Source organism: Meriones unguiculatus, chromosome 18 (genome assembly GCF_030254825.1).
Source record: "Meriones unguiculatus strain TT.TT164.6M chromosome 18, Bangor_MerUng_6.1, whole genome shotgun sequence".
In the NCBI taxonomy this organism is placed as follows: domain Eukaryota; kingdom Metazoa; phylum Chordata; class Mammalia; order Rodentia; family Muridae; genus Meriones; species Meriones unguiculatus.
In genome coordinates this window covers 49,244,753-49,258,214 of record NC_083365.1, presented here as the reverse complement: position 1 = coordinate 49,258,214, position 13,462 = coordinate 49,244,753, and the positions used below count along the sequence as shown (strand labels likewise).

Here is a 13,462-nt window from a genome sequence, read left to right as displayed (position 1 = left end):
TTCAGCACTGCCCCAGCTAGCTAGCTCACCCAAAGCTTTAGCCAGCAAGGGGTGGGGCCAGCTCTCTTGATCTCATTACCGCAGGGCCAACTCTCCCACCTGTCCCACCTGATGAGAGGCAAAGGGGAGGAGGCATCTCTCCCCTACCCATGCCACCTCACAGCACAAAAGAGATGGGGCCAGCTCACCCATTCCCCCAGCCACCAGGGTCAGCTCTACCATGCTACCCAGGCGAGGAGCAGCATTGTTTCTTTTTGATGCCAAAGACTGAACCCGTAGCACTCTGCCACAGAGCTGCATCCCCTGCCCTGTACTGTGTGTTTGATTTTTATCAGCCAGAAAGGTTTTGTCTAGATTTACCTGATGCTAGCTAATGCTGAATATATTTTCTCAATCTACAAACGTCCACCAGAATTTCTAACATTCTGCCACCAAAAAGGAGAAGAATAAAACTTTCATTTCCCCTCTCACCCGTAGCTGAGAATCTCACGACCAGCTCATAGTAGGAAGCTCTCCACAGAAATAAGCAGAGGCTATGAGCCAGGGTTCTGAACAAACAGGCCAAAGCAGCAAAGGCTGAAATGAACCTCTGGATTCCTACTTGCTGGGTAGTGAACTGTTCATTCATCTAACGGAGGACTCAGTATAGGTGCTACAGACTCAAAGGTGAACCAAGCGCATTCTTGAAGGAATAACTTAGACTGGGGCTGGAGAATATGGCTGTAACTCTCACACTTGGGAGGAAGAGCCAATAGGTTCTTGAGTGTGAGGCCTGCCTGAGCCACACAGTGAGTTCCAGGCTAACCTGGGCTACATAGCAAGACTGTCAAAACAAAACAGAGCTAGGCATGGTGAGGTGTGCCTATAATTCTAGGACTTGGGAGGTGGAGGCAGGAGGATTAGGAGTTCAAAGCCATCCTCAGCGACGAAGCAAGTTCGAGACCAACCTGGGCTACATGAGACCCTTCCTCAATAAACAAACACAAAGCAGATAAACAAACAACAACAAACCCGAGTAGGGTGGAAGAGATAGAAATACAAGTTTCAACTGAGTGTCAGAACTGCGCGTGGGAGGGGCTGCATGATGCAGAACAACATGGAGGGCAGAACGCAGTCTATAAATCCGGAGTGACTTAATAAGTAATATCCGGGGGTGCACAGAAGAGACGGGGGGGTCAAAGACAGAAGAGGGCTAGCACACATTGTGGCACAGAAGCAGCCCTGGGGTCTGACTGCTGAACACTTCTTTTGGGTTCCTTATTGAGTAGCAGGACAGGTGGATCTACTGGACAGACTGGCAGACCAAATCCATCCAGCGCGTCGACAAGTACTCGGGCCGCAACAAGGAGACAGTGCTGGCCAACGTGGAGGGACTCATGGACATCATCGTGGTGTCTCCTCAGCGGCAGACAGGTGGGCTCCCACGACTGAGCCCCTTTCCTCCCAACCAGTGGGTCTGGCTCTGGTCACCCCCAGGACTGCCACCGGCCAGCATAATTAGAGCCACAGGAAAACCTTTTGGTTCATGTTTGAGTTCTTAGGCCTCTGCATCCTTCGTGGGTGATCCATTTCCTGCCCTGCTGTCCTGGGGGTGGGAAGCCCTGGGTTTCCTCCCTTTTGAGAAGCAGGAAACTGGGAGGCCCTGTTCCGCCTGGGACCAGACACATCTGCTCTGCCTCCAGGGACCAATGCCTGTGGTGTGAACAATGGAGGCTGTACCCACCTGTGCTTTGCCAGAGCCTCTGACTTCGTGTGTGCTTGTCCTGATGAGCCAGACAGTCGGCCCTGCTCCCTCGGTGAGTTGGATAGACTGGCTTCTTGGAACAACAGAGCCCTTGAAAAGGGAGGGGATGGCAGCCTCAACTCTGTCCTTTTAGGAAGCATCATAGGGGCATAGTGTAAGTGAGGTGTATACTTGGGCCTCTTAAAGCTCTGGCTTCTGGCATTTATTAAAACAGAACTCTGGACTCCTGTCTTGCTGGGGATCGTCATCTCTATCATTTCAGTCCCTCATCTTTTCAAGCCAGTGGTTTTATCTAGAATCACTAATACTAAATCTAAATCCCTTTTAAATTTATAGCAGTAAGTGAGAGCGCCCGAAGTCAGGGCAGCTGAGATGTTCCGTCAAGACTTCTGGCCGCCGCTCCTGAACCATATAGGCGTTTCTAGCAGCCCATTCTAATCCTCTTTTCTCTCCAGTCCCTGGTCTAGCGCCTCCTGCTCCCAGAGCTACCAGCATGAGTGAAAACAGCCCAGTGCTACCCAACACACTGCCCACCACCTTGCATTCTCCTACTACCAGGACCCGTTCGTCCCTGGAGGGGGCGGAAGGAAGGTGAGTGGGGTCAATACAGGACTGAGGGTCTGGATTCGGATCACAATGCCCTACTAGTAGAGGAGCATTGTCTGCTGGGCTTGGTGCCACACACCAGCACTCAGGGAGGCAGAGGCAGGCCAATCTCTGAGTTCGAGGCCAGCCTGGTCTACAAAATGAGGCAAGGCCAGCCAAGGCTATGCAGAGAAACCCTGTCCCGAAAAACAAAAAAGAAAATGAGCATTGTCCTAGCTTTATAATCTGGCAGATGGGAACCACCAGTCCCTATTGTGTGGGATGTGGGATGATATTTAGAATTGTAGATTGCTGCAAACGATTTATTTGTGTGTATGTGTGTTCATGAGAGCACACCCACATAGCCATTTGTGCACCTGTAGAAGAGAGAGGGGGAATTAGTTACCCTCTATTTCTATTCCCTTAGACAGGCAGGGTCTCTCACTTAACCTGGAGCTCACTGTATTTGGCTAGGCTGGTGACTGGCGACTCTCCTGTATGTGCTCCCGGTTGGTAGTGTTACAGGCACATGTAACCATGCCCAGGTTTGTACTGTGCTAGAGATCCACACTTGGATCTTACACATAGCAAGTGCTCTTAGCCACTCCCAGAGCATCTCCCAGTCCCTGATGCTCTTTTTAATTTCTGAGAGAAAACTGCCTAAAAACAGCTTTATAAAGAAACCACTAGGGAGGAGCTCCTTCATGCGTTCTGTCTGTCTTTGCTCCCATGTCACGGGCTTAGGATTAGTGTTTGTCCTACAGTAGTGTCTGCATTCCATACTACTTCATAACTTTGGTGTGATAGCCTCAGCTTATAATGATCCCAGCACTCACAATATACGTGTAGGCAGGTGCATACACAACACACACACACACACACACACACACATACACCATTATCAAATAAGCAAATATAAACCAGACATAGTCTTCAAATCAAGCATAAGATAGATTTCATTCAATTTAACATACTAGCAAACTGTAGTTTAAAAGGTATTTGACCTGGTTTCCGTTCTGAAAGCAGAAACAATGACTCCAAAATAAGTACTCTAAACTCAGGGTCCCCAAAGTGCCAAGGTTGGCACATGGTCGAGTGCAAATGCTGTGTGCTCTACTCTCTGCATTTTGTGTAGTTTGTAAAGAAAGCAAACATCCAAGTGTGAACATGTGCCTTTCTGACTAACTTTGAAATGTTATCCGTCATCTTGTTTTGTTTTGTTTTTTGAGACAGGGTTTCCCTGTGTAGCCTTGACCGTCCTGGACTCACTTTGTAGACTGGGCAGCCTCGAGTTCACAGACATCCGCTTGCTTTTGCCTCCCTGAGTGCCGGGATTAAACGTGTTTATACATCATTTTTAATCTTAAATTTTCTTTAGAATGTCTGTTGTTTTCACAAATATGACATTTTTGTGTACTTATGCCCTACAATTGAAGAAGAAAAAAAATAACAAACATAACAAGCATTTTCATTTTTTTTTACCTATTCTTTAACAAATTTATAATATATACATTGATCCTATACACCCCCCCTCATTCCACCTGAACTTTTTTTCTTTCTTTTCAGATAGGGACACTTTGTAGCTTAGGCTGCCCTCAGGTTCCTTCAGGTGCTGGGATCACAGCCTCAATGCTTGCTTTCCTCAGACTTTTCCCAGTGGAGTTTGAATTGAAGATTCCTTGTATCTTGGTTTCAAATGCTCTTCTGCTGTCTATAGGGGTTTTCTTGAGGCTGTTGGCAGGTGCCTCCAAGTGCTTGCCATAACATTCCAGAGTTACCTTCCAAACACTGCAAGTCAACAGCTGAGCACTTCCTCTGGAGGTCTTGCTTATTCCCTTGTGAAAGAATGACGGGAAGAATAACCAGTCAGATTTGCTTGGTTGAGCATCAACTACTTCTGCCTCCCAAGTGCTGGGATTAAAGGCCTGTGCCGCTATGTCTGGTTTAATATTTGGGGGCGGGGCACTTGTGGAAGTCAGAGGACAAGTTGTAGGAGTTGGTTCTCTTCTTCTACCTTGTGGATTCCAGGAATCAAATTCAGGTCATCAGGCTTGGCAGCAGGCACTTTTACCAGCTGAGCCATCTCCCTGACCCCTGGATAAATTCTTTCAGGCCTGGAAGCCCTATTCACAGCCCTTTCCTCCTTCCCTGGAAGAGGGTGAGGACCTCTTTTGAGTATAAGGCTTCATGTCTCTTTTTTCACTCCCCACAGATGCTCTGAAAGGGATGCCCAACTGGGCCTCTGTGTACATTCCAATGAGGCTGTGCCTGCTGCTCCAGGTAGGTCCTGAGGATAGAACTGTTGTGGAAAAGAAGACTCTTCTGCTCTTCTGTTTTTGAAACAGATTATTTATTAACACATAGGCCATGATGACCTCAAACTCTCAATCTCTCTGCTCCTTGTATTCCAAGCACTGAGACTCTGCATGATATGGCAACATCACCACAGCTGGCTTTATATGGCCTTAAGCCTTCACTCATTTCTTTACTAGCTTCTGTGAGTCTTACAGGGTTGATGAAATCTAAATCCACAGAAATAATAATTCTAAGAGTCACCACTTATGGTGTACCTACCAGGCATTTGCTACGCATTGCATGTGTGTGTGAGTACCATGGTTCCTGTCTTTGTTAGGGTTTCTATTGCTAGAACAGAGACCATGAGCAAGAGCAGCTTGGGGAGGAAATGGTTTATTTCATCCGACGGTACTCAGGTCACACTCCATCACTGAAGGAAGTCAGGGCAGGAGCTGAAGAAGCCATGGAGGAGTACTGCTTACAGGCTTGCTTGTCATGGCCCTCCCAGCCTGCTTCCTCTATAGATACATCCTTTGTCAGGACTGCCTGCCCAGAGGTGGGACTGCCTTCCCCATGGAATAGGCTCAACCAAATCAATCTTTAATCAAGAAAATGCTCACAGGCCAATCTGCTAGTGGGGGCATATTCTCAAGTGTGCCTAGCTGGGGCGTCTTCTTAAAAGACTTTAGCCTGTGTCAAGTTAAAAAAACAAACAAACACCCACAGCAAACACATCCTCCTTATCAATGGAAGATGCATTCTAAACCCACCAATGAAACCTGAAACCTCAGATAGTACTGAACCGTACCCCACTGTGTTTTCCCCACTATGCAGACAAGAACTACGGTAACGTTTGCTTTCTAAATTAGGCCAAGTGAGGTATCGGCCACAGTGGCTAAGACTGTGATGAAACAATTATAACGACCTACTATGTTAAAGTTATATATCGTTGCTCTTTTCTCTAAATATTTTAATTTCTCATTGTAATATAGTTAACATTTTCAGGCTGTCATTGACGATGAGTGACTAGAATGACAGAAAGAGAAATCATGACTTGGAGGCGGCTGCTATATATGTATGCGATATGTACTGTCATTTAATTTCCACTGGCCCTCTGGTTCACTTTTGTTTAACTAATGAGAAGATGGACGCTTTGAGGTTAAACGTCTTGCCCTATGTCACATCGTAAGTGGTTGGACTGGTATTGGAGATGCTCCCATGTGTCTCCTGCTCCCTTGCCTCTGTGACCCTTCGCCATCCTCAGACAATAAGCAGCTCTCCACCATAAAAAGGCACCCTCATACCAATGGCAGCTAGACGGTAGTCACAGTCCTTGCCTAGCATCTCTGCCTTCTCCTAGGTGAAGGACTTCACGTCGGCTATGCCATCGGTGGACTCCTCAGTGTCCTGCTGATTTTGTTGGTGATTGCAGCTTTGATGCTGTACAGGTAACCTCAGCTTTGCTGCGTGGGTGGCATGTTCTTTGGTCCCTGTTAGCCTAGCTGGGTTCTCTTGAAGCTTCAGTTTGCTGAATGCTCCTCCACATAGCCTACTTTCACCAGTGAGCCTCCGGCTGGAGTAGCAGAAAGAGAGAGTAGAAACCAAATTGCTGTTCTTCTTCTGTCATAACCTCGCAGTTTCCTTATGGGTTGATAGAGGTTTTCTGTACTCTTCTCTACCTCAAACCTTTAGATTTAGAAGTGGTCTTCCCTTCACAGAAGCACAACCTTTTGCCCCAATATGGCTGACTTGGCATTGCCTGCTAGAAATCACTTTAAAAAGGCACAATGTGTCATTTCAATTAGGATCTTTTATTTGCCTTTTTCATTATATTTTCTTCCCAGTACTTTAAACATTGCAAACAACAACAACAAAAAATCTGGATTTTGTTGCCACCACTGTCACTGCCGCTGCCGCTGCTGCTGCTGCTGATGATAATAATAATAATAATAATAATAATAATACCACTTGCCTTTTAGTGGGAAAGTACCAGTGCCCTAACGTGGTATCTTAGTTTCTATTGCTGTAATGAAACACAGTGACCAAAAACTTGGGGAAGAAAGGGCTTATTTTGATTCCACATCACTGTTATCATCAAAGTCAGGGCAGAAACTTTTAACAAGGCAGGAGCTCGGGGGTTGGAGCTAATGCAGAGGCCATGGAGAGGTGCTGCTTCCTGGCTTGCTTCTCATGGCTTGCTCAGCCTGCTTTCTCTGTTTGTTTGTTTTGTTTACTTTCCAAGACAGGGTTTCTCTGGGTAGACCTGGCTGTCCTTGAACTTGCTCTGTAGACCAGGCTGGCCAACAACTCAGGGGTCCATCTGTCTCTGCCTCTGGAGCGCTGGGATTAAAGGTGCCCACCTGGACACCCAACTTTCAGCACGCTTTTTTATAAAACTCAGACCACCAGGCCAGGGGTGTCCCCACCCACCACCCACGATGGGCTGGGCCCTCCTACCTCAATCACTAATTAAGAGAATGCCCTACAGGCCTGCCTGTTTACAGAGCAACCCTGTAGACAGTGGCTCTCAACCTTCCTAAGGCCGTGACCCTTTCATACAGTTCCTCATGTTGTGGTGGTGACCCTAATCATAAAATTATGTTGCTACTTCATAACTGTAATTTTGCTACTATTATGAATCGTAATGTAAATATCTGAAATGCGGAAATATCTGCTATGTGACCCCTAAAGGGGTTGACACCCACAGATTGAGAACGACTGCTAATGATACATTTTGTCAACTGAGGTTCCCCCCTTCCCGATCATAGCGTGGGCATAAATCTAGCCAGCATGCCCAGTAACAGAGTATTACACCTCCCTGTACAAGGATCTGAGCTTCAGGAGGATTAGATTATGTGTAGCAACAGTCTAGCTGGTAAACCACCGAGGTGGGTTAGAACAAAGATCCATCTCCGGCAAAACAAGTCACCCAAAAGGGTGGTCAGTTAACGACATACCCATTCATGGCCTCACAGTTCATGTGGCTCAGCGCTCTGGAGGCAGCTGCGCTATGTGGTCTGCTTCGAGGTCTCACGTGGATTGCAGTCCAAGTAACAGCCAGAGCTATGGGCTCATCTCAAGGCTAGACTGGGGAAAAAAATCCTCCCAAACTTACTCAAATAATTATTGGCAGGAAGCAGGGCATGGTGCTGCACACCTGTAATCCCAGAACTCAGGAGGCAGAGGCAAGAGGATCTCTGTGAGCTCGAGGCTAGCCTGGTCTACAAAGTGAGTCAAGGACAGCGGAGGCTACTCAGAGAAACCCCGTCTGGAAAAAACAAACAAACAAAATTCTTCTTCTGGCTTTTGGTTGGAGGTCACCCTCATCTGTTGCTTGCTGTAGACCTTTCTATAAGTCAGCTTAGGAGATGGCAGTTAAAGGGAGAGAGTGAGGGAGGATGCACCACTCAAGAAAGAAGCTATCCAGTCTTTAGTACTTTTGCATAATGGGTTCAGTAGAAGTGAGTCACCAGTGCCAGCCCACACTCAAGGGTGGGATTCAGAAGGGTGTGACTGCCAGGGGGCAGGGTCACTGGGCTCTATGGAGAGGCTGCTTCCCACACGTAGGTTACTTCTTCCCCGAGTATCACCCCTATAAAGATCTCAACTCATTTCTGTCTGGTTTTTCCTCTTGAAGACACAGAAAATCCAAATTCACAGATCCTGGAATGGGAAACCTGACCTACAGCAACCCCTCCTATCGAACCTCCACCCAGGAAGTGAAAATTGAAGCCGTTCCCAAACCAGCCATGTATAACCAACTGTGCTATAAGAAAGAGGTAACAATGGAAATATCTATTTAGGTTTTTCTGGAACTTGGGGAAAGGGTGGGAGTAATTATGACTGAATTGTCTGAGTGGATGAGTGTGCTGTCCCATCTACCATTTTTTAAATTATACTGAACAGAAAGCTGAGTGTAATTTGAGTTTCTGCAGAGATCTGGAACCCTTGAAGGACCCTAGTAAAAGCAGGGCCATAAGTTGTAGGTCTGAAAGCAGAGAAGTGCCTCTCTCCGAAGATTCTCCAGGTTTATGGGTGCTTTCCTCCTTGGGTTGTCATTCCTCTGTGCTGAGGCTGTATACCTCTGAAGCAAGGGAACCAGACAACACCCCCAAACCCAAGAGCTCATGGACTCTTTTCTCTCTCTAATCTCTGGTCCAAGGACCTGTTGTTGGGAATGGCCAGTTTTTCTTTATCCTTGCTCTTAAGGTTTTAGAGATTTTTATAGAAACCTGAAGATTTGCATGTTTTTTATTTTTTAAATGGTTTGTTAAGTCAGTGCAAAATTATTTACTGTATACTTAGGCATGAAAAATAATCCTCTTTCTGCAGGGGATCTGAGGTCTGAGTTGTCAGTCTCCTAATCCGGGAGAACCTGTTTTTTCTAAAATCCTCTAACCTTCATCGAGTTATTCCCTAAGAAGATCCTTCTAGTCTGCTCTGACTTGTTTAGGGGTCAGCCCTGTAGGACCTAATCCTATAGACTAATATATAATATAGTATATGCTATACTATATTAGCACTAATACACTATACTATATTAATAATATAGTATATGTTGATACTATATATTGATACTATATTATAATACAGTGTAGTATACGATCCTATACTTTCTGGATCCAGGGACTCCTATATTTAGAAAGCTGCCACTATAATTCACAAGACTACTACAAACGAATGGTTCTGGGATGGGAAACCTCTATTCTGAGAAAGACTCTTTAGGGTTCTTAAGTTCCTAGCATCGCCTGTTCAAGGCCCTAGACTGTCACCAAAAGGAGAGGGGGGAAAAAAAGGAAACTGTGTGACCTTTTCCTTTTGTTGTCTGTTTCTTCCTCAGCAGCTTTTCCACCCCTCTGATAGCCTTTCACCCTTTCTCTTCTGATTTCCTCTTGATTTCAGGTACCTGTTGCTCTGTGTGTGTGTAGAGGAAATGGTGTTTCCAGAACTCCTGCTGCCATGTACCCCACCTGTCCCCAGCTTACCCAGTGCATTTCTGTGATGAGGACCCTCAGTGGGCCTGCATGTTACCTCACACTGACTTGAGCATGGAGGGCTGCTGGGTGATGGCGGCTTCCCATGTGCTTGCAGACTACCTCTGCCTCTCCATGGCTGGGGGACTCCCAGAAGGTGGAGCCCATCCATCACCAAGCACCTAGCATAGTATCTGCTTAACGTGGGGCCTTAATAACTCTCTGTGGAATTGAACTGTTACTAGGAGAAAGCAATGGTTGGAGACAACTATGGGCAAGGCTACTAACCCAGGGGCAGAACCCAAGCTACAATGGCCCTTTTGTCCTTAGTGGTGGCAGAATAATAATTGGAATCCTCCACAAGTAAGGAATGAGGCTGACCTTGAAGAGTACATAAAGGAAGAAACTTGAGCTCAAGTTAAAGCTATATCCTTAGGGTGATGCAGGTCACTCGGAAATGGTCTTCATGGAAGCAGAGTGTCCTCCCCAAAAGTTACAGGTTACAGGGTCTTAGTGAATGGACATCTAGAAAACAACAATTTTCTAAACCCGCTCCCCAAATCTTACCTCTCAAGTCTTATTACTACAATTGAAAAGATCATTCAAAGCAAACTAGTATATGAAAATCCTGACTACATGTTCGCTGAATTGTTTTTGCCAGTTGTTTTTGATTACTTATATTGGCATGATGCCCCATCAGTGAAACACAGGGATGATGTAACAGACTAGCCCATGATATAAATGCATACTGAGTTGCTTTTCATTTCCTGTATCGGCATGCTGTCCCATTAATAACCTATGGTGACAATATAACAACAGCTGGCATGTTTCAGTGTGTCTTGTGTCCAGTGCTCTAACAGTTGCATCCCGTGAGTTGCCTCGTTTAACTCTTGCAACACCGGTGTGACTTGTAAATGCTGTTATTCCCCTTTGCTGCAGATAGGGAGACTGGGTTTTAGAAGTGTTAGGTTGTTTGCCCAGATAACATAGCTAATAAATGGCCAGCGTAAGACCAGCAGCCATGGTTTTCCCCCTCCCTCTGTGATAATGTAACTACCATCACAGTTGCCCTTAGGTGGGACTGCATATTTGCTCTGATGACACTGTTCTACCAGTCTGTGGGGATTTTGCCCTCCCTTTGTTTTTGTTAAGCCCCTTCAGGTCAGTTCTGCTTCCATTTTCAGCTCACCCTGCGATCCTTCATAGAATGCCAACTGACTATGCTTCTCTCTTCTCCACCCCAGGGTGGACCTGACCACAGCTACACCAAGGAGAAGATCAAGATTGTAGAGGGAATTTGCCTCCTCTCTGGGGATGACGCTGAATGGGATGACCTCAAGCAGCTGCGCAGCTCCAGGGGGGGCCTTCTACGGGATCATGTGTGCGTGAAGACAGACACGGTGTCCATCCAGGCCAGCTCTGGCTCCCTCGATGACACGGAGACAGAGCAGCTGCTGCAGGAAGAGCAGTCTGAGTGCAGCAGCGCTCACACGGCGGCCACTCCAGAAAGACGGGGCTCTCTGCCGGACACGGGCTGGAGACACGAACGCAAGCTCTCCTCAGAGAGCCAGGTCTAAAGGCCCAGGTCCTCTTCCCTGCCTGCCCGTTCCTTCTCCTCTGTGGACTTCTGATCCTTGTGTTCACACAACAGCAGGCCCCCTCCCATGTGCTCAACTTCCTCCTCCACCCCAAACTGCTCCCGAGTCCCCATAGAACCTGTTACTCACCTGAGTCCACAAGAAATGAGGGCACATCTCAAGAATTTAGACCTGGAGTTTACCATGAACCTCACCTCTTACACTCTATCCTTGGCCCCCGGAAGCTGGGCTCAACATGAGTCTGTGTCAGCACAGAGCTCCATCTCCCTTTGTTCTGGCACCCTCTGTGCCTGCCCCACAGCACCGATGCAATTGATGACTTAAGACTTCCCCGTCACAGCTGACATGATGGCTTCTCTGCAAACTGGCCTACCAGGGGCTGGGAGTGGAGGTCACAGGTAAAAGGTAATGTATAGAGGTTGAGAGAAGAAGGAAGAACCATCCCAGCTGGTCTGGGTGTTTGGGAAATCTCTAGCCTCATTTGTTGGTAATTATGAAAAGCTTTTTTTGTGTGGGGGGGCACACTTGAGCCCCAGTGTCTTGTCCATTGCTGGCAGTGGACAGTCTCCACACCCAGGAGTCACTGCTTTGTCAGCTGTGATACAGGTGAAGTGTGGGTCTGACTTAAGCTGTTCTTCCTCCTGCTGGAATGTCTGGGGTCATTTCCGCCTTGGATCCTGGAGACCCCTGTCATGGCAACTCACTAATAGGAACTCCCTCCCGGTGCTGCTATTGGCCAGTATGCTTCCTAAGCATTTAACTATGCTGTGAGCTTGAATGAACATTGGGTGGGCCTTGGCCACTAGGCCTCTGAGATGTTTAAGAAGCTGTGCGTAGATCAAGCATAGTATCTTACCTGAGCTTCACTATTTTGCCCTTCTCTCTCCCATTCTCGGGGAGTCTAAGGGAAGCAATTCTGTAACAGCCTTTCAGAGAATGACTAGAAAATTTCCTAAATGGTCAGGAAGAACAAACAGAGACACCCAGACAGACGCAGGACACCCAGGGGCTCAGAAGTATTGTGAGGTTGACCCTCTTGAGTTCATTCTCAGGTGCTCAGGGACCCAAGTTCATGGACCCAGCCTGCGGCTCTAGGGTGGTACAGCTCATCTGCCAACTCTTCTCAGCCACTGCCCACATAAAGTGGTACCACTTGCTTCAAGCTCCTTTATACCAAGGGCTTCTCTCCCAGGGAAGCTGAGGCTTTTGGTGCTTCCCTAAAATGTCATCCTGGTGCTTCATTTCTAAGAGAGGGGAGTCTAGGTTTGCTCTTTAAAGCTTTCCTTCTGTCACCATCTGTCTCTGAAGTCCAGTGATGAGGAGAGCCAATGAAGATGTAGAGTGGTGAGCAAGGAGTAAAAAGGTAGCACGGACCAGTCCAGAGGGAGTCCAGGCTATTCTCTCTAGAAACTAAAGCAACAGGAGAGACTGATGGGAGCTGAGAATGGAGGGGAGGGTTTTTAGGGAAAGTTTCTGTCATAGGTATTGGTATTCCAAGATCAGCAGCCAAATGTATGTTTGAAAAACAGGACAAGATCAAACCTTTTCTGGTCAGTTATAAGAGCAGGAGACAGATGTCAAACCATTAGGCTTGTTCTCATGAGCTAGGCCCAGATCTGGGTCTACACAGCCAGGCCAGGCCAAATAAGGCCTTTTCCAGTACACAAACTGAGAAAAGCACAGTGCCACTTCCAAGAGGAAATGGGACATTTCACACTGAATGAAGCAGTATTTGGGTCTTTAAATTCATGCTTGGGGAGGAGGAAGAAAATGGAAGAGTGGCATCCTCCTGAGTGGAAAGGGGCAAGGTTGTCATTGCACTTGGACTGTTGAGAATGTAGAAACATATTTGAGGAGATATCTATTTGAGCACTGATTTACTCTGTAAAAAGGGCAAAATCTCTCTGTCCTAAACTAATGGAAGTGATTTTCCCATGCTCATGTGTAATGATTTTAACATTACTCACGGGAGAGGTTGGACTTTCTGGAGTTATTTAACCACTATGTTCAGTATTTTAGGGCTTTATGATAATTTAATATAAATTTAGCTTTCTTAATTACTTTGGCTGGCTTGGAGTCATGACTAATCTTACGCTTGCACTATCTGACAGACCCACACCCAAACCTACTTGGGGACATCGCCTCTAGCATCTTCAGAGATGTGTGAACCACGAGGGGAAATAAAGGGTGTGAGGTTTGTGCTGGAGTTTTAGCTCATCTTGAGAACATAGGTCAAGATGAGAGAGTTTACTGACATGTCATCCTGG

At 46.7% G+C, this 13,462-nt stretch overlaps 1 protein-coding gene across 1 annotated transcript in view; it reads left to right on the top strand.

Moving 5' to 3' along the window:
* The window catches only part of Lrp4 (LDL receptor related protein 4), a 53,031-nt gene extending 39,776 nt beyond the window's left edge, over positions 1 to 13,255 (top strand). The window contains exons 32-38 of the mRNA XM_021640805.2: positions 1,269 to 1,413; positions 1,683 to 1,796; positions 2,200 to 2,335; positions 4,542 to 4,609; positions 5,985 to 6,072; positions 8,262 to 8,403; positions 10,842 to 13,255. Coding sequence (XP_021496480.1) covers positions 1,269 to 1,413; positions 1,683 to 1,796; positions 2,200 to 2,335; positions 4,542 to 4,609; positions 5,985 to 6,072; positions 8,262 to 8,403; positions 10,842 to 11,174 — 1,026 coding nt within the window. The 3' untranslated portion in view covers positions 11,175 to 13,255. The remainder of the gene's footprint in view (positions 1 to 1,268; positions 1,414 to 1,682; positions 1,797 to 2,199; positions 2,336 to 4,541; positions 4,610 to 5,984; positions 6,073 to 8,261; positions 8,404 to 10,841) is intronic.
* Positions 13,256 to 13,462: the final 207 nt, after the last annotated feature.